This window comes from Trachemys scripta, chromosome 11 (genome assembly GCF_013100865.1).
Source record: "Trachemys scripta elegans isolate TJP31775 chromosome 11, CAS_Tse_1.0, whole genome shotgun sequence".
NCBI lineage: Eukaryota > Metazoa > Chordata > Testudines > Emydidae > Trachemys > Trachemys scripta.
Window position 1 is genome coordinate 21,877,210 of NC_048308.1, and position 20,505 is coordinate 21,897,714.

Consider the following 20,505-nt stretch of genomic DNA (forward strand, 5'->3'; position numbering starts at 1 on the left):
TGCCTAGACCTCAATTTTCACCAACCTGCATACTATTTTGAATTTATAGTTCCACTTCCACACAGTAATGTAAGTAAAATTTATAGGCTGATTATCTGCTACTTCATAAGTAAGAAAATTAGAGTTGATTTTATAACTGCACAACAGATATTTGCTCTTTGATACTTTGAGTCGGATGTGCTGTTTGGAAGCCTCAATTAAAATGCCAATAAATAAATAAATAAATTGATGAACTTTATGTGGAGGGAAGCTTCCAAAATACAATTTATATTCTTTATAAATGTTCCCCAGGAGTAAATTAAATGCGTACCCTTCTATGTAAACACTATTTGTGTGACAGTCATGTTATAAGTTTAATAAAAAATAAAGTATCACCACTCTTACAATTCACATGGCTGTAGTGAATCTGGGAGCCTGGCCACAATGCATTTTCTATACTTAACTCCGTTATCTATGGAACAAGGATGCTTATAACATTGACAAAAGGGAGAGGGAGGGGAATTCAGTATCTTTTTTCTTAAGACAAACTTCTTTCCTTAAAAAAGGAGCAGTTGCTATAAAGTGTCTCTCTCTGAAGGCCAGAGTTACTCATGAGGTTAACATACTTAGCAAGACATGTTTAGGCAAATCTAACCACTATACTTTTATTAGCAGGTAATGAAAAGGTGTAAGTTAAAGTGTGAAAGGACTGTGTGTATTTTGAAAACAGTACTTCAGCAAATAGCTTTATCTGGCAGGGTCTCTTTGTATTGTAATTACATATAATACAAATCTTTATAATAATTCAAAGAGAGAAAACTGTAATGCTCAGGTTGTGGTGCAAATGAAACCAAAGCAAGGAGATTCACAGTTACAGCTGATTCTCCATCTTACATGGCGACGTTTAACATTTTATTTCTCCACTGGCCTGAGCTAGGGGTGATGTCTTCATGTTAACTTTGCTTTTGTCAAAGTGTTATGTTCAACCATTACAACCGTAAAAGTTATTTCACCCAAGCATCTTTTTTAGTTCCTTTCCTTTCCCCTACAGCATAAAGCAGATTAAATAAAACAAAAATGTGTGATTTAGGTGTATGTGAGGTGACATGAGAGACTCTTAACAGTTTCTAGTGTATAAACAGAAGTTATGTTGGGTAAATGCCCGTGTAAGCTTTAAAAAAGGAGGAAAAAGTCCATAACACTCCTTCCAGTACTTCTGCTTGTCTCCGCTACAATTCTGAAAACACATACTATTTATCCAACATATCACAACAGCTTGAAGGGCCAGCTTGGGTAAATATGTATTTTTGTGAACTCTACTCATTTTGAAAATATGGTATTATTTGCTTAATAGATTGTAATGGCTCCAGTGGCTAAATATTGTAAGTATTTTGAGGTATACATTCATTCTGAAAATACATGTTATACCATAATCCCTACTGTGGAGACATTAAGGTCTATAGTGTAACTGTTTCTCAGTTCATGGATCATTGACTGATGGACTCTTTTGGAGTCATTAGAGTTTATCCTTCCTATAGGACTGCCACTCTGTGAGTTCACAAGCTCAACATAGTTACGCAATTGCTATTTCAAAAGTGACCATGCGTGTGCAAGGGGCTGTTTTCTGGAGATGTTTATATGTTTTTGGACATTGGGCATGTTCCTTCTCCCACTGAAACTCTTGTTACCTTTGACAGCTGCAGTACTGGAAATTTAATGTGTGGGCTAATTCTCTTCCAAATGTCAATTTTTAAATCAGGATTTTTTTTTTAATTTAAAGGCAAACAAGCCTCTTGCAAATGAAGGAGCTGATCCTGGAGGGCCTTAAGCCCAATGAAGTCTTTCCATTGACTTTAGTGGGAGTTGCTACTACAACATGATGACAGGACTGAGTCTGATTGCAGTGGCCTATACCATCCAGCTTCGTTATTTTACTCTAAATAATTTGTATTAACTTTGATCCCCTACATATTCCCTTCGTTTTGCCCCACACAATCTGGAGGATAGACTTTCATGCAGAAATAGAGTACAATAAGTAATTGAGAAAATTGTTCTATTCTTTTCCCCCTTTTTACTTCTGTATACACTATCTGGCTCTGCTCTTGTGTCTATTGCAGTCAAAGGCAAAACTCCTACCGCCATCAACAGGAGCAGAAGCAGACTTCCCTCTGTAGTGTGCCTAATCTTGTACACTCTGCCATGTTCTGTGCTGCTGTATACTTAGTGTATATTGGGGTTTGGTATATACTGATCCTGTTCAACTGTAGTCAGTGGGAACAGGATCACACTTTAAAAATATTCCTGAGTACTATCTTACTCCACAGGTAGGAATGTTGACTTCAATAGTCCGTAACACTCCTTCCAGTACTGGTGTAAGGTACTATGCTTGTTATTAAGGGTATTGCAATCTGGCCCAAAGTTAATAAAAAATGTCAGCTGAAAGTAGGTTAAAAATATTGCTCCTGTATTTTGACAGTGAGCTATAAACTCCTGATAAACAGTGATCATAATGGAAATACTGACACAACCTTTCTATGGCATCCGGAACAGTCACCACAGTATGTTACCTATTTTGGGTGAGAAAATTCATACTTTCTAGATGAATATTAGCACTTAGGAATTCTGTTACAGGATTTTACTTTTTTATAAACACTTGCTCAAAACACTGTTCTCCAATTTTTGATAATTGTTATCTAGTAAAAGACTGAATAGATACTTAACATATTTTCCAAGAGAGAGAGAGAAACCTGCCTATTCTTCTGAAATTTAAGTAGGCAGCCCTTGAAAGATCACTGGGAAAAGTCTGTATTTTCTCAGGTTTAACTAAATAATTTATGCATACTTTCACTTTGGCATGATGAAGCAATTTTAGCCTTTAAAACCCACAACTACTCAGGAGGGAAAAGGTCTGGTTCCTGCAACTTAAATAATTTAAACATCCAGGTGGAAATGCTTTCAGCAGTTTCCCTTTCTGAGACAAAGGAAGAAGACTTCAAAATTCTGAGACACCAAGAAGAAAAGAAGTGATAAAAGAGCCAACCTCGGATGCATTTAATACTGAAGGGAAATCCAGCATTGTTTTCAGAATTGAGATGACCAGACAGACGCTTACTATATATAAATCTGCTAGGTAAAAATGCTTAGGGAAAATTATTGGCCTGGAAATATAACAAACATGTTTTTTTTTTTAAATCACAGTAAAAATAGCCCTCTACCCTTTAACCCAAGTCAGAGATGGTTTGTATATGCTTAAAGGTTAGGCAGATGTTAGGGGTCAGTGAGGAAACTGTGTGAAAATCTGCACTACCAACAGTGGCTTCTGAGTTTACAGAAATGACTATGCAGTATAACAAATAACTTAGCATCTTTTAAGACCCATGAAAATGAAAAAAAGTACCCTAGCCAGTTCATTATTTAGCAAACATGATATTAGATACAGTAGATATGAAACTACTGAAATACTTGGGAACATTTACAAACTTAGAACGTAGGTAAAAATGGCTCACTGAGTCAATGTCCTATTGGCCTTATGTCAGGTTTCAATACATGCCGTAGGGAGAATTCACCTTCTCACTTGCAGATCTGTAATGACATGCTTGTAAAAGAGCATGGGACTGCAGCTGAAGCCCCGGCAGTGGACTTAGAACACAGCTTACTTACTGAAATTTTTTTAGTTAAAATAATAAAAAAGCAACCCCCTGATCACTTAGGAGAGTATTAAAAAGCAGGATTGTGGCTGAACAAAAATATTAACATCACAAGCAAAACAAAGTGCAAATGGCATATTTATAAAAAACAGGTACCTGAGAATGATTTAGTATAAGTATTAACTCCGTTAGCTAAAATGTCTTCCAGTAAATAGCATTACTGAAATGAATATTTGGCTGAGAACAGTGGAGAGGTATGTCTCGGTCTGTATGTACCGAACAGAATATATTATAGGGGTAGCAACTGGTGCCCCTTATATCTAGATTGCATAATATTTTCCATTAAAAAAGATTCATGAGACCTGTTTTTGAGAAACTCTAATGCTTCCATTGTTTGCAATAGGCCTTCAAAATTTTGGCAGAGACAAAGCCCTGGGGCTAGAGATGTGCCTTTCACTTATCCCATCATATTCCATTCAGGTTTGGCTGAGATGTAAACTGTTAAAAATTGCCTTTTCCTCTGTTGCTTGTGTGAAAATGACAGAAACGTGTCAAAACAATAACTGAACATGACCATTCTATGGCCAGGCCCACATTGCAACTGAAGCAATAACAGCAAGCACAAACACATGCATGCACTGTGAATGACTGGTAGATGTTGGAGCTTGGGGTGGGAGAAAGATTGCCAGGCGAGGTTCTTTCCCACTGACAACACCTCTTTCTGGACATGACCCCATCAGCCCATTCCCTCGTCTGAGGGCCCCATGAAGAGCAAGAATCTTATACCTCCTGGAGGGAAAGAGAAAGCGTTCAGCCAGTCTCCCCTGACCACTTCCTGGACTCAGCACTAGCTTCATCATCCTTCTGAGGAACTCGCCAATTCCCAACAGGGGGCATGAAGAGAAGAAAGAGAACTGGGCCATGTGCTGCCTGATCAGCCCTTTGACCCAGCACATGGTGCCTGTAGCTCATTTTCCCCACTATCAAGGCAACAGTTTTCTCCTGCTCTCAGCTAACATGGTTTGTCTTACGGCTTAAGTGGCAGAACTCTGTGCTGAGGGTTCAAACCTAACTGATGGTACAGTTGTACATAATAGAGTTTGTTTTTACCTTTAAAGGTTGCAAGGTCAAGCATAAAAGTTAGGAAATTCCAAAATTAATGCTTGCTCATGCACTCTCACTTGTGAGTATTCATATGACACAGGCTTTAATTGTATGAACACATACTATTTTTTCCTCAACAACCCTATTCCGTTCAGTGCATTAAATGACAGAATTAAGGTTGCACAGGCAACTATAAATCTGGAATCTCCTAATTCTAAAGGCGTTGACTTTGCAACCTAAATAACATTCTTTAACCACAGGGTTTTTGTTGGTATGTAATACAATATATATGAAAAAGATTACTTACTGCAGATGTCTGTGCACATACTTCCTCCACAGGCAATCTCAGACGAAGCTCATGAATTTAAACTCACTCAAGATTTGTCCATCTACTTGCTCTTCATGGCCAGTCAGAATGCATCCATTAGGCTGGCCATTAGCAATGAGCCCAAAGAAAGTGCGAAAACATTATCCTCCGAGCCAGAAGGAAATGTAAAGTTTGGCACAAGTGGGATATAACAGGGCTGCGGAGACCAAACGTCATGTTCAGATCAAGGTCGCTGTGTCATAATGATTTCATTCTGAAAGTGATGAGTCTTTTTGTTGTGGAGGGGGTGGCTAAGGGCGAGGGCCAAAGTGGTACCAGAGTGAAAGGCAGAGGAGCAGCAAAGAGCGTGAATATGTACTGAGCACCCAACAGAGAAAACAATTATTTTCAGGAATTGTTTTAATATATAAACTTCAGAGATATTGTTTAGTATATAGAGGTAAAATAGGGGATGTGGATTGAGGCTTTAAACCTCAAACACTGAAGTACTTCCCGCCCCATGCTTTTGAGTGTTTTCTTTTTTAAAAAATTAATTTTAATTTAAAGGTGGTGAAAGAGACCATATTTACAGCCTTGGGGTCTGATTCCCCATTCCAGCCAAACTTTAAATCACCTTTATACTGCCCAAATTCTTGGATCAGCTGGATGCCCCCTCAAGTAAGCTACAGAAGCCTCAGTGCTGCCTAACCTTATGTTTCTCTACAATGGTTCCCCAAGGGCTCTTGCAGCAGCTGAAAACCGCCAAAATGCAACTGACTTTGGCCATATCCCTTCCCACAATGTTCACACCACATTCTATACTGGGGCTGCAAGGGGAGGGGGAGGAGAGGAATTGTAATGTCATTCCTGCAGCTATGTGCTATTTGGGGTTCCCTTTACTGCAGGGGTATTCCCCATTATGCCTTTAGTTTTCCAGAGTAGCATAAAGGGGTGAAAACAGCCTGCTCAAGCTGACTTGCCAATGGGCCTCAAATCTGACAGGACAGAATAGTTTGGCTTCCATGTGCATTTAATCTTTAGGTTCACTAATTAAGCTGCCAAAACATATGCTAATTATATTGTGGGATTTTCTGGTGTGCTCCCTTGTGTACCAAGAACTGGTGGTTGTGAAACCACCAACTCATTTCACATAGGCCAACAGTCATCAGATGGAAACATCCTTTGGTCACAATTGGGTGGTCTAGATTTGAATTAGTGTTTACACAGAGATGAAAACAGATGTGCAAATTATTAGGAAGCAACTGTGAAATTAGTGAAGCTTATTCACATTGTTTTATAGGAATTCAAAAATCAGCCCATTTTCAGGATAAAATTTCACTAAAGTATGTTAATTTTTCAGGCAAAACCTGGCCTGTTTCTGAGCAAAAAAAGGGATCCATTTTTTGGAGACAATATTAATCATAATCCTGCAATCTCATCTGTGTTGGTGGACCCATATGTTTGTGTACAGCCCCAATTAAATCATATTGCAGGATCATGGGCATGGTTTTTGCATTGAAAACTTGCAAGACTTTGATGAGAAAATAACCATTTCATCAACACTGTGAATAAAGTGAAATCAGGGTACGTGTGTTAAATCCCACTAACTAAAATCACAACAGCTTCAGTGCAAAATTCCAGGAAGCAAACTTTGTGAACCGCACACAGCACTAAGTGAAAGACTTTATTCCATTGCCAAGCTCTACCTAGTTCCTTCATTTGTTACCTTTAATGACACTTTGCAAGATTTAAGATTATAGTAAACTTGGAGGACTATATTTTTTGCTCAATGGAATTTTTGCACCCAGAAGTCCCTAACCTTACCCCCAAGTTCCTCTAAATCTTATAGCTGCACACCTGACACAAAAATAAAATTCACATCTAATCTGAAGTGCATTAATAGGAGCTTTGATTAAAAAATAGAAGAATTAACTCCATAATCCTACTAGTTATACTTCTAACAATATTATTTTAAGACAATTAATTCATATTTAAAAATAATGAAATTACTAGCACAAGACACTAAACTTCTTTTAGTATATTAAATTGGGCAGATTGCTTCTCTCCTTCTAATTATGAATGTAGCAGTTACAAAAGAAACTGTCATTTTGATAGAGTAAAAGACAATCTGTCTGCCAAAAATGTCCAACCATAATTCAAAAAAAAAAAAAAGTCATCTGCATCAAGAACATGCTACTTTGTTTGATGTACTGTCTTATTGGAAACCTAATTTGCTTTCAAGCTCTGAGACAACACATAACATAAGTTTGTGTGACTAATTTTCTTGGAAATATGAGTAATTAGAATAAGGGACCATTTCCATAGCAGGAATGGACAGTTTTGTAAAATTCAGAATAAATGCAGTAAGTTATTTTCTTTCTCTTTTAGCAGCAAACTACAAAAGGAAATGGGAAGGGAGACACACAGCTTTGTACAGCATAATGTAAGCCCCCATGTAAATTGTGACCTATTGCAAAGTACAGAAAGGTTTATTACCTGAGGTGAGCACTCCCAGAGCTCCTGCAGCATAGAAGCATTAGCTGTATATTCTAACAAAGTAATAAAAATCAATAAACAGGAACCCCCCACCTGTGCTATGGCCCCAGTGTTAAGTTTTATACATGTAGTAATAGTGCATATCAGTTTTCACCACCCTTCCTACGCTAGCTATTACAAGGCCTGCAACCACCGGAGGGACTGCTAGAGCAGCGCCATTCATCCCACAGAGTTGTCCAGATGCCAGTTCCATTGCATCATTGTCAGTTTTATTCTATCTAGAACTGGACAAGGCTGCAGCCCCAGCTCCTATCCACCCCCTCAGTACCACAACAATTGCAAACTGTGTTCTACTATTTAAGGAGTTTACAAGCCTTCTGAAAGAAAACAGAACAATTTCATATTCATAGATCTAAACCCTGCAAGATCACATAATGGAGAGGAGAAACATGTAATCGCAACTAATATGTGATCTTGTCCAGCTGCTGCAGTCTATATATTAGCAATCAGGTTTTTAAATAAATTAACGATAAACATCAATATGCAGCTGTATCAGGTTACTACAGCAACTCGTTATATACTATATGCTCCTTAATTGCTAAGAGGTACAGAAAGCACAGGTCATCAGTTGTTACACTGATGCTAATATATGCTAAAATCAAACTCTACAGATGCAGTATCTCTGCCAGGTTACAAAAATAACTACTAAATCACACTTATCTTATAATTAAAGAGAATGCCCCTGATAAGGCAGGAAAGAGTGTGAGCATAAACCTTTGCCATATATTTTTTGCTATTCATTAATCTATGGAAATAAGGGTGGCAGGTTTATTTAAGTACCATGTGAACCATGCAAGTTAGTTATTTATAATTTTAAAATCAGGAGGGGGAAAACTTTAAATATTTCATTTTATGAACATCTTTTTAAAATGTCAGATTTTCTAATTATGGAGCAAAGTTGACCATTGCTCAGTTTGGCTAGTAATGAGAAGCATTTGAGGACGAAGTCTTTGATTCTGAAATAAGCATGATCCCAAGTGTAGTCTCACTTTATGAAAAAGGCTCTACTAACTATGGTTTTAATAGTCCAGAGAAAAAAGGCCCTTGACAATGACCCCCATCCCCCTCCCCAACAAAAAGAGAAGGAGTTTTATCTGCCTAAGGTTGCTTCTGATAGTGCTCACAGTACGGAAGTACCACTCATGGGCATTTAAAGCAGCATCACTCAGGAGCATATAAATAGAATAAAGTTGTGCAGCAAATGGGAAATTATGATATAACTCAAGTGCTGTGACATGAAACAAGCAAAATGAACAATCCAAACATTCTCCAGAACTGAAGAAACAATGTAAATACAAAATCCATCTGAAATTATTAATGCCATCAAGGTGTTGCTTAAGACAAAGTAGTGACTTTAAATGCTGTCTACAGAAGTTGCTACAGACATTGTAGACAAGCTATCCATTTTAGACAAGGGAAGAAAGTAAGATTGTTGCAGTTAAAAACAGCTGGCATACAATAGATAATTTAAGGGAAAGTGACCCTCATGTATAATTTTTAACTGAAAAACTGCCAGGCCCCATTAATTGCAATAGGGCCTCACAGTACTGAGATAGGTTTATAGGGGTACTGTATGAGTGTAATTCCTGAGAGTGTAAAAACATAATATGGGAACTTTTGTGGACTTGGAATCAATTCTTTTTAAAAATCTTATACATTATTTAAGGCAATTATTTCTTTGTGTGCAGAACGGAAACCAAAAATTGCAAAAAATGTCCTTTGGAGCAACTTTATCCACATTCTGAACCATGTTCAGAGGTAATATTAGGGAATTCTGAAGGATATCAGTTAACCATGGGAACAATATCGGTAAATCTTTGTGATAGTCCATGCTTGTAGATAAGAAGGCAAGGGGAGAAAATTAAAAACTGTTTAAATAAATAAACATAACATAGGGTGAAATCCCTATAAGACATAAAGAAAGAATGAGTTAGGCAAAATAAAGCAAAAGCACCATTTTTCTGAAGACATATTTTAGTGGTCAGTCCAGCATTATAAACAATTGCTATAAAACCTTAAAGGTCAAGGTGTCACAAAGTCCTGTTTACTTTATGGCCTTCACTTTGCTATTTGGCAGCACTTCTAACACCATTCTGAGTGATATTGCCCTCAACTTAAAATGCCATAACTTTCTTGCATAGGCTTAAAAGAGACACAACAAAATTATTTAGTGGCTTCTTATACATAGTAAACAATTTTGGGATGGAATCCCAGATGCCCTGTCTCAGGTATCAGCAGGGTCACCATTAAATGAGGATTGCCATGCTATGGACAAATCACAGCTATGGAGCTTAAATACATGTATAGGAGCAGGGGAGGGGAACGCTCTGAGTATGGTTCTCCCCCTTCCCAGAAAGAATGGGCTCAAATGGCTACACAACACTGTCCCTGACCTGGCCAGTGGATCCTGAGGACAGTGCTCTCTGAGTCTAGAATCTGTGCTGAGGAGAAGGTGGAGTCTGCATCAAGGGAGAAGCAGTCTAGGCTGTATTATCTTTTTCTGCTGACCCTCCTTCTTTCCCCCTTTCTTGGGAATGTAGCTGGTACAGGAGGGAGCTATGTCTGGGGGAATCCAGGGCAGATCCTTTTCAATAGAGCTGTGCAGCCAAGTAGCTGGGGAAGTGGACCAGCACAGAGGCACACAACCTCTGTGCAGATAATCCTGGGACCTTCTTGTTTCAGTATAGGCCCCACCTCCTTTTCTATAGAGAGGGCAACAAACTCCAGCTCCCTCCATGAGGTGATAGGGTGCAGTCTCACTTTGTGAATAGTCCCATTGAAATTGTGATTCAGAGTGTAAGAGTGGATGACTCTGGCCCTAACTAATTGACTTGAATATTATAAACCAGGTTATCATTTAAAGAAATAAACATTTCTTCCAATAGCAACATCCTTTTAAATTAAAGTCAACTAATTTAATAATAAAGCCAGGACTTACAGGTATCGTAGAATGTCCTTTACTAGATACTATATTACAAGTAGTCATTAGCCCAGCTATAAAAAGAAGGTTTAAATACTAATGTATTTTTTAATTTGTTTTATACCCTAAACAAGCAATCAATGTACATTAATAAACATAATTGTTTTTTTGGCATTTGTCCATTCATTTGGTCCACCTTGTCAGCTCTGGCAAACACAGCAGCAAAATTCAGTAACCACAATACACAAGAAGGAAACACCAGTGAGGTCTTCTCAAATACGCATAATGTATTGAATTACTTTGCTTCTCCATTACTGACAGATTGAAACCTCTGAAGTTTGCCATACTGTCCTCGGGTACATGTCTCAAACAATGCCTTTGACAAGTTTTTGTCCACAAATACTGCTTTCAAGTGCCCATGAAAAAAAGCTTAATGAGGTGATAAACATATTTACCTTTGATAAGGTAAGCTGCTTGATAAGATAATGTGGAGTGTCACTTTTCAAAAGCAAATATGTACAGAGTTCCCTGGGTACTGCCTTTGCACAGGAGTTCTATAGGAGATCACCAATAAAGTGTAACATCTCACACCTCAGAACAGTCTTCCAAAATGTTTTTTTTTCCTTTTGGTTTTAATTATATTTTATGATTTGCTGGATGGAGACATTTGCCCGTTTCAAATAGCACAGTGTAGGCTACAGATCCTCAAATTCACATCATAGGAGTATGCTCATATCTGCACTCTCAAAAATTGCTGTTCAATTCAATTCCATGAATATATCCAGGACACTTTTTTTCTAGCAGCTCTGAGCTCCTACATCCTGGCATGCCAGGTACAAACATTCCTCATCCAAAGGACTTCTTGCAGTGGAAAAGGATAAGGAAAGATCTTGAAAGAAGGAACTATCAATGGTCTGATTCCATTACCCTGGCTACTAGTGATCTGAGATATTTATAACATGAAAAGACTCCAGTGAGGGAAAAGTCTATGCAGTCCTGTAATGCCTCCTGACACCTCCATCAAGTCTTAGTGTAGGTGACCTTAGACGAATAATTCTGACTGGTCAGTTGGTTGTAAACAGGGAGACAAAAGGTAACATGGGTACATCTGAGCCACAGAAACTGCCTAAAATGTTCCCTAGCACATGACAGAAAAATGACATTATTGAAATATGAACAGCAATTGAGAGTCCAAAATGGTAGCTTCACTAAAAGACTTTGATGTGCTATAAAATATATTAAAATATGAATAAAAGGTAACTTATTCAGTGTCAGTCTTACATATTTATAGTTTAAAAATTAGTCAAAGTTTATGTCCTGAGGTTGCACCTACAGGAAGCCAGATGTGTGCCTTCTGCATGTGACCTAAGACAGGCCTGAAGCAACAACTAGATAATTTCTCGCTCATACTCTACACCGTCGATTGCGGCGGCTTTCTGAGGTGAGAGAAACTGACAGCACTAACTCTCCAGGGCAGAACTTTCCAGTCAAGTGGATCAACGGACTGAAAATCTCTTATGAATAGTCATTAGGCCTTCATTACAAACCCCTCACAACCCAGTTCTCTTTTCGCAACCAAATGCCTTTTGTCATCTTCACAAGGTGCATCATTTAATTACCAATTGATTTCTTTATATATGACAACATGTCAGATAGCAAAATACAGTGTATCTCCCTTAGGGGGAGAAGTCTGTTAACTATCAGCATGCCAGATTACTGAATTTAGCTGGAAGACAGTTATTCCCTCTACTATTCCTTTATTTTAACTAGCTTTCCAAACCTCAGAGGGTTTTTTTAATAGAAATTACTCGAAAAAAAGAGGCTGAGGATTGTCACAAGATGATGTTTCACCGTTCCCTCAAAAATTTTAATATTGGTCAGAACATTTCTCTCTCTCTTTAGATATAGCGGTAACAGAATACACCATACACCACGTATGTATATTGGCATCTGTAGATATATGCATACATGCAGAATATCTAACTCACATCAAACAATTGTTCTTATTATACCAAGAATTTATCCAGCTTCTGACTTAGCTAACACTCTGAATCTTCCCCTTCACAACTGCAGCCTGATAATCAAGCCAGTACTGTATTAATAAGATGAATAATAAGAGAATTTCAGAAATGTACAGGACTATTATACCGTAACAATAAAACCTCAAACTGAGTAAACCAGAGCAGTGCTGAAGGTAGGCGTCAGAAAATAATGAAACCAGTGTTGCAGTAATGCACTCCATTGTATGGCAGTGTAAATGCCTGCTTCTTTCATACACAGAAGCCACATTACATGAGTCCGAAATGTTCTCAGAGCATCACTGTGACTGGTTGTGATAGAACCTGGCACCAGCAAGCACTGAAAGCTGACATTATACTGTAGGATGTGCTGCAGGTGTGCAGGCCTGTGAACGTGCTCTAATTACATATTTTCCTCCAGAGCAACAATTAAGGTCGCCAAAATAATTGCCAGTTTCTTAATCCCTCTCTAACAAGACTGACATAAGGAACGGTTTATTTTTCTCTGGTTATTCTGAAAGTGTTCCTCAAGATTTTGGGGTTTTCTATCTCACTGTAAAAAACTAATTCTTAGGTTCAAATGTGTGATTATACTCATTTTTTAAAAAAATAAAACTCTCTTTGAATTCTAGTACAACTAAAATAGTGAAGAAATTTTGATTGTATAACCTGGCACGCTGTTTCGACATTTCTTCTGTAAAGAAGGGATATTTTTTCTTCTTGTATGCTTTATGTATGGTATTTAGCATTCCTTTCTGTGACTACAAAATCCAGGTTGGGAGTTAGAGAGACCTCTGTGTAGTGTCACTAGGGCTCGGCTATTCAGCCTGGGAGCTAGTGAACTTCAGGATCCTGTCTCTGTCCCGCAGCCTCAATAAAGAATCACCTTTATATTCATTACAACCAAGTACTGTCTACTGCAGGAGACACTACAGAGATTTCTTTCTAAACAGCATAAAACATGTTTGACTTCAAAGCAATTGAAACAATTGTAGCATGTGAGCTAGAAAGGAGATGCCTAGCATCATCCATTTGCAGCGTTGGTAAATTTAATGGCACATATTGTATACTGTAGATCTATATATCTATCTTGTTAACCTTGAGATCAGAGGGCAGTTGAACACTGGAGGTCAGACTCACAGCTGGCATTAGCGGGTCCAAGTCCATTGACTTTCAAGGGGGTTGCACCTACTGACACCTGCAGCAAATTCCCCCCCTCTATCTCACACAGATGGGGAAAATTATTGGAGAAAACTGTTGTTTTCAGTTTTTCTGACATAAAGTCACCTTTTAGTGTTTAGAGGCTATCATCAGTACTGCACTTGAAGGTCGGCCGAGGATACTCTTTGTTAAAATGAACATAGGGTCTAACCATTGAAAGTCAATGGGAATCATTCTATTGACTTCAATGGGCTTTGGATCAGGCCCCATTTTGCCAGTGAGTCAGTCTGTCTAGCAGGTACTGTGAGGAAGAATATCCTGCAGTATACCTCGAGATATTTGGAAAGTTCCAAAAGTTCTGAGAACATTTGGATCTTGTTTGAACGGTGTTTGGTTGCATTCTAGGTCACCTTCACACATCAGTTAAACAGAAAATTCATAGTTCTTGATTATATTTTTAAGCAATATATCTCTTTTTAATTTTAATTTAAGGCCTGATTTTGCAGTACTACCTACATGCAACCCCCACTGATGTCAGCATGAGTATTGTTTGTGTCAGGATTAAACCTATGTGAGCAACTCCAAAGATTTAAACAAAAAATGCCATGCAGCACAAGTTAAAGGATGTTGGATGATATGCCAGATAGATTGGCTTGACATACAAAATAATATTCAAACATCTAAGAATATGACTATTAGTGAAACAGGCAAGATGCTCTTTGATAACTGTTGGCAATCTAAAAACTTTGCTCTGAGGATATTAAAAGTAAACTGTTAGAGTCCAATTGCCAGTTTTAATCCCAGTGATACAGGCTGCCACAGTCTGTTAGCATTAAATATTTAACAAGAGGTTGTGAACATAAACCTCTGCTTGGGAGTGTAGGTGAAGGTCCCACTCATTCATTATGTACTGCATCTATTCAAACTTCAGAAAGAAATACGAATATCACAGCTCTCCCATTAAATTACAAGTTTTATTTGTAACTTCTGTATGCATTTTCTAAACTTGTCTCTTTCTTCCTACACTACTCTTGCAATCTTTCTTCAACACAGATTAGCTAATCAGCTGCTTAGGTCCCCTTTCCCATAAAACTGTTTTCCTCTTTTTGTATGTCACCTTCAAAAGCCACATTAGTGATATTGTAATACATGAGAATACCTTTTCCTCACTGTAATTATTACTTTAAAATGATCATTAATTTGCTCTCAAAGTGAAGAAACATAAAAAGAAATTGTAACTTTTATGAACATTAGGTTTTTTGCAATTAAATCATTTACTCTTGTAAAAAGGAGGCAAGGTATTTTGCTCACTGGATAGATTTTTTATTTGTGTGAATGAAACTCATAAATAAACTCAGAAGGCTCTGTGTTATTTACAAACAACTAAGGCCAAAATTTTCAAACATGAGTGATTAACATTAAGCTCCTAGACCCATATTTAGTCACCTAAATATACATAGGTTGATTTCCTAAAGCATTGAACATCCCACAAATCCTGTTGAAGCCATTGATAACATCAAAGTTCTCAGCATCTTTGAAAAATCAGACCACTTTTATTTAGGTGCCTAACTATGGATTTAGGAGCATAACCTTAGGCATTCAGGTCTGAAAATGTTGGCTTTAATGCATACGCTGGCCCTGAATAATGGCCTAATTCAGAATGGGAACAGGATCAGGTCCTAAGCATGTCCCTGATGGTAAAATCTTGTTGGTTTTATACACGCGAGTAGTTCCACTGATTTCAATGAGCAGGCATGACTCTGTTTGTATAAAACAGATTTGAAGGGAACATTTTAGATTCCAATCAAAATCTCATCTGTATTCTTACAAAGAAGCTGTGAAGAGTTATGAATGAATTTTAAAGTATATCATAAAACAAATTTAAAGAAACACATACTCAGAGATGGATAATATTTAAAAATGAGCATGTGAATATTGAAGATGAAAATTTATGTTGAAAAAAGGTCACGTGGGAAATATTCTCCAGGCATTACTTTGCAGATAATCAAAGCCAAGTATTAATACAATTTTTTATCAGTTCACCTTCTAAACAATATTTCAGTAGATTTCCTTTCACACAGTGATATTTGTAATAAATGTTCAGCCTTTGTTTTAAAGTCAGTCCGTAGAAAGATGACATCAGCTTAGCAAACAATAAAGTGCCTGTAATATTGTCTCCAGAGGGCTGTTACATTTACTTTGTAGCAGTAAAATTCAATTTTCAAAAAACACTACATGAACGATGTTAGGTTATTAACCCTATCACCACCGTAAAACATCATCATTGTGTGCAGAATGTAGGTCACTATCTAGGAGCCATAAGTTGCTTTTTGTTAAATAATCCATTTAAGCTGCTTTTCTTTCCTGCAGCCTGGGTTGTGGCCCTTTTTTTTTGAAAAAAGAAAAAAAAATCCAGCATTTAATCACAAGGCTCTTAGTGAGCAAACACACGGCAATTTTCATTTTAAGGTGCTCTTCCTTTGTTACTTTCAGATTTCACCACATAGTTTTGAAGAGTAACTCTCTGTGAATTCTTATGATTGAGAGCCACTCTCACAGAGCAAGAAAATGAGTATATCAGATCAGCTTGTGCCTGTGGTGACTCGCACAAGTTTCAGTTTAAGGAAAGATAAGGAAATCTACAATTTCAGATTGTGAATCATTTTGAAGTTTCACTGCACTTGAATTGCCCACACCCTGATTTTGAGACTGATCCTGCAGTCCTTGCTGAAGCTAGCATCCCTTTAATTCTAATGGGCAGTTTTGCCCGAGTAAGGTCTGCAGGGTGAGGCAAAACAAAGACCTGCAAGAAAGCTATCTGCAGCCCCAAAGCCTGTGAATCACATGGTTTAATATGAAAGAGGATTTGCATACCTGACACAGCTATGAAACTATTCCATGTTTAACAAAAAGAAAAAAGTATCATGGCAGAAAGAGATCAGTATGCAAGGGGTTAACTAGTTAAACTTCTACAACCCCCCACAGTAACTTTCCAAAAGCTGACAATAAGTAAAAGAAGTGCTGGTTATCCATTTTTTAAAGGGATGGGATTGGTTTTAGAAGAAAGGAAAAGAGGATCAAACACCTCAGAGCAACAAAAGGTTGTGTCAGAGGGCCCTCAATCACAAACCTCCTTCAACAAGAGATATTCCAACCTTCCAGAGCAGTTACCCAGGCAGCACAGCTAAAAAGTTCCCTGACATGAAAAGAACAAAAACAGAAGGGACAGAGGTAGTTATTGTTATGCACACTCCTCTTTTTCGCTTGGGCCTTTTTCTCCCCCACAAAACTTTTTGCATAAGCTGTTAGGGGAAAAGTAATAGTGCTGCTTTTTGAAAAGAAATCCCCCTTTTTTGCATCTCCTACCTCCTAGGTTGTGAGGTATGCCCAGCGGATTCTCAGCAAGGAACACCTGATGAATGGAGAGGTCAGCTACATGAACGCTTCAAAAGAGTCATCCGAAATTAATAAATGTAATTATAGGAGTGTAAATGTATCCTGGTTTTGATTGCCCCCTGAACACTTATTTGAATTTTTTTTTCCAGACAAGCTGAGTCGTCTGCGCACAAAGAATGTAAATTATTTGCATTTGCAGTGTCAGGTCTTGGAGGTATCTTAACAGCATGTAAGAATTTTCCACTTAAATGTAAATTATTAACAAGTCAGAGTTTTCATTTGTTTCATCTCCTGATGTGCAATCTAAATAAATAAATGGCACATTTTACAGTGCTCACCGCCCACTTTCCCTGCTCTTTGAGAAACATATTTTATACACACTACCTCTGATTAAATAGGGTGGTGGATCATTCATTTCTCCATCATTTATCTTTGTCTCTGTGCTTCTGAGATTTTTTGCTAAAATAAATTTAACTCCAGTACTTCATGAAGTTTTGCTATGTAATATTGCTAAGTAAACATCACAGTGGTTTATTCATAAAATATTCATATTTCAAAATGTTCCTTTCCAACCACCCCTCTTGGGTTTACCTATGTTTACAAATATGTAAGCCTTGTTAATATGCCTTGTCTGGGGAATCATGAGCAGTGACCCTCCTTGAGGCAGAGCTCTGATGAAGAAGTGTATTATTTCAGCTGGGAGAACAGCAAAGCTCTGGGATGAGACTGATTGATTAAGACCAGATGGATGGCCACACATAGGTATGACAAAAATAGAAACACATTGCAAACATTCCAGGCATTGTCCTCCTGTGGCTGGGGAGGTGGATGGACCCTGTGCTACCTTATCTACCTCCTGATGGGCTCCAGAATTGAAGAATGTTAATGACAAACTAACTCTTCTTCCCATTCCTTACCGTTACACTTATTACAAGGAAACTTAAAGTTACACCTAAAAATACACTCTAGATACTCCTGACCAAAGCATGACAGCTGGAGTGTCACGAGAAAACATTCATGCTCATTCGCTATCAAACTAATTCAATAAAAATTGGTCCCTATAAAATAAAAATAAAAACTTTTTACAAACAAGCCACATCACACCCTTTCCTTGAAATTAAAATTACAGAAACAAGCATACATACAGAAAGAAGCAAGTGTAGCATGAATAACCCCTGCTTTAGAGAAGAGGTTTCTATTTTAATGTTTATTGGTCATAAATTGACCAACTTAATCTGTAATGCTTTGGTTGTTCCTCACAAAAAATAAAAGCGAATGGGCTGAATCCTTCTCACCTTACTCAAATGAGTGGCCCTGTTGATGGATCAGGGAGAGCGGGATCTGGCCCAACATCTCCTCAAATTGATCCATGGCTATATTATTGAATCTTACTGTGCTATTTACCTGACTTAATGCATCAAGAATCCCTCCCTTTAAATTCCACAGGGGGATGTGTTATGATTTTACCACATTTAGGAAAGTGCTATTTAAACACTCATATAAGCTGAATCAAAATAAAATTCAGGGCTCAATTCTCCTCTCACACCAAGGTAAATCTAGAGTAGTTTACTACATGGAAGACAATGGAGGTAAAACAGCTGTGAGTGAGAGGTGAATCAGGTCCTTTGTCTCACTTTATTTTGGTTGCTTTATTTATTTAATTTGACAAAATCTGCTAGCTGGGAAGCTCACTCCTTGTCATAATGCATGCGAGTGTGCGGGTTTTCAAACACATGAAGAATGCTCTTCAAAATGATAGGGTGATCTCCAAATGTATTGTTTGATTCTTTTTAAATCCTAGAGAGCTGTTGAATGTTACCTGATGCCAGCTCAGTACCCTTTTAAATGTGTAGGAGATCTGTGAAGAAACAAGACCCTCAGGTTTTCTCTTTCCCCCTAAAACCCATGTTCTGCCACAGCATGAATTTTAGTTCATGCTCTCCTCACACAGGCCTGAAACTATTACCTACTTGTTATAAATCTTCTCAGGTTTCACAGGTGAATATCGCTGGTAGGTTCCTGACTAACATTTCTAGAAGTTACACACATAGAGACTCTCACACACTTACATGCACACACTATGATGCACTGAGGGCTCCTTCACTCACTGCTCAGCTTTAAAGGAAATCATTCCTTTTCACTGTACTAGAATGCACTGTACTTTCACCCATTGGCAAAGAAGTTTGCTAAATTACTAAGCGAGTTTGAAGAGGTGGCAGTCATTGTAATATACAAAGTAATTTTAAGCATATTTACAAATCAATTGGTGGGTATGTCAACAAGAAAAACAAGTTTAAATGTAAAAAAAATAAAAGCATAAATAAATGAGTGAGGATTGCTTGATAGCATAATTATTATATAAAAATATTTGTCCATTTTACAAGCTGCAAACTATTTTTCTTCATCTACAATGCAGGTGAGCATGGTTTTAAATGAATATTCTTTTAGTAGATTTCATTCTCCCCTCCTCAACTGAGTAATAACACACTAATTTAAATAAGAATCATTATGCTCAGAAGGCCTCCTTTGGCTCGAAGACTTTTGTTCCATGTCCCATAATCTCACTCCCACATGGCTGCCATAAGGCTGATGTTGAAATCAAACTCTGCTGTAGACTTGTCTTTAAGACAGTAAAAATACATATATTTTGTTTCAAAAAAGAAGTGCTATATTTTAAGTAACGTAAGAAATACACTTGTGATAGAAATGTCTTAACTTTACTCCGCTACTCTCTTCTCTATATTTTGTTCCCTATGCAGGTTGAGATGAGCATATGAAAAATGCTTTATATTTTATCCATTTCTGGATATAGCTGTCAAACACATAAGTGAGATATCAGCTAGGTCAGAACTTATCTCTTTTTTATCACCTCAGGAGCAGGTTTTAAATAGTTCACACTCTTTTAGTTATTTGTGGGCAAGGTGCGTGCAACAGCTTAACTGAACAAAACCTGATAAAGAACAAACCAATCAAATCATCAGAGGCAGTTTGTTAACATCTGAAACACAAATGCCTCTATCTAAGAATCTCTAAATATTACTTTTTTTCTCACTTGAAAAATAAGACGAGGAGAAGCTTTTAAACATAGTTTGTTATGTATGCCTTGTGCAGTACTTCAGGGTTTGAAGTTATAGTCATATTTAAGCAATTATTATGTACTTTATGTTTGTTTATCTGTTTCCCTGCAAGTCCCACTCCCGTCACTGTCCTATGAATATAGAGCCTGCATGGAGCATTGACATGCCACTGTCAATACAACGCATCTTTGTTTTACTTGCAGTAATGTCTTCCATAAAAACTGAATCCCAGACTGCTCACAGAGTTAAATAACACAATGCGTAGTATAAATTACAGAAAGATCTGGGCAATGTGCAATCTAGCCTCCCAGTCTTGTACAGTGTGGGACACTATGTGATT

General features: G+C 37.6%; 1 protein-coding gene across 5 annotated transcripts in view; it reads right to left on the minus strand.

Annotated features, from left to right (window-relative positions):
- The window catches only part of ZEB2 (zinc finger E-box binding homeobox 2), a 130,470-nt gene that overhangs the window by 70,104 nt on the left and 39,861 nt on the right, over positions 1-20,505 (minus strand). Inside the window, exon 1 of one of the 5 annotated variants that reach the window (XM_034785359.1) lies at positions 5,038-5,071. The exons of the other annotated variants lie outside the window; for them this stretch is intronic. Coding sequence (XP_034641250.1) covers positions 5,038-5,056 — 19 coding nt within the window. The 5' untranslated portion in view covers positions 5,057-5,071. Of the gene's footprint in view, positions 1-5,037; positions 5,072-20,505 lie in introns of those variants that run through there. 5 annotated transcript variants of the gene reach the window in all.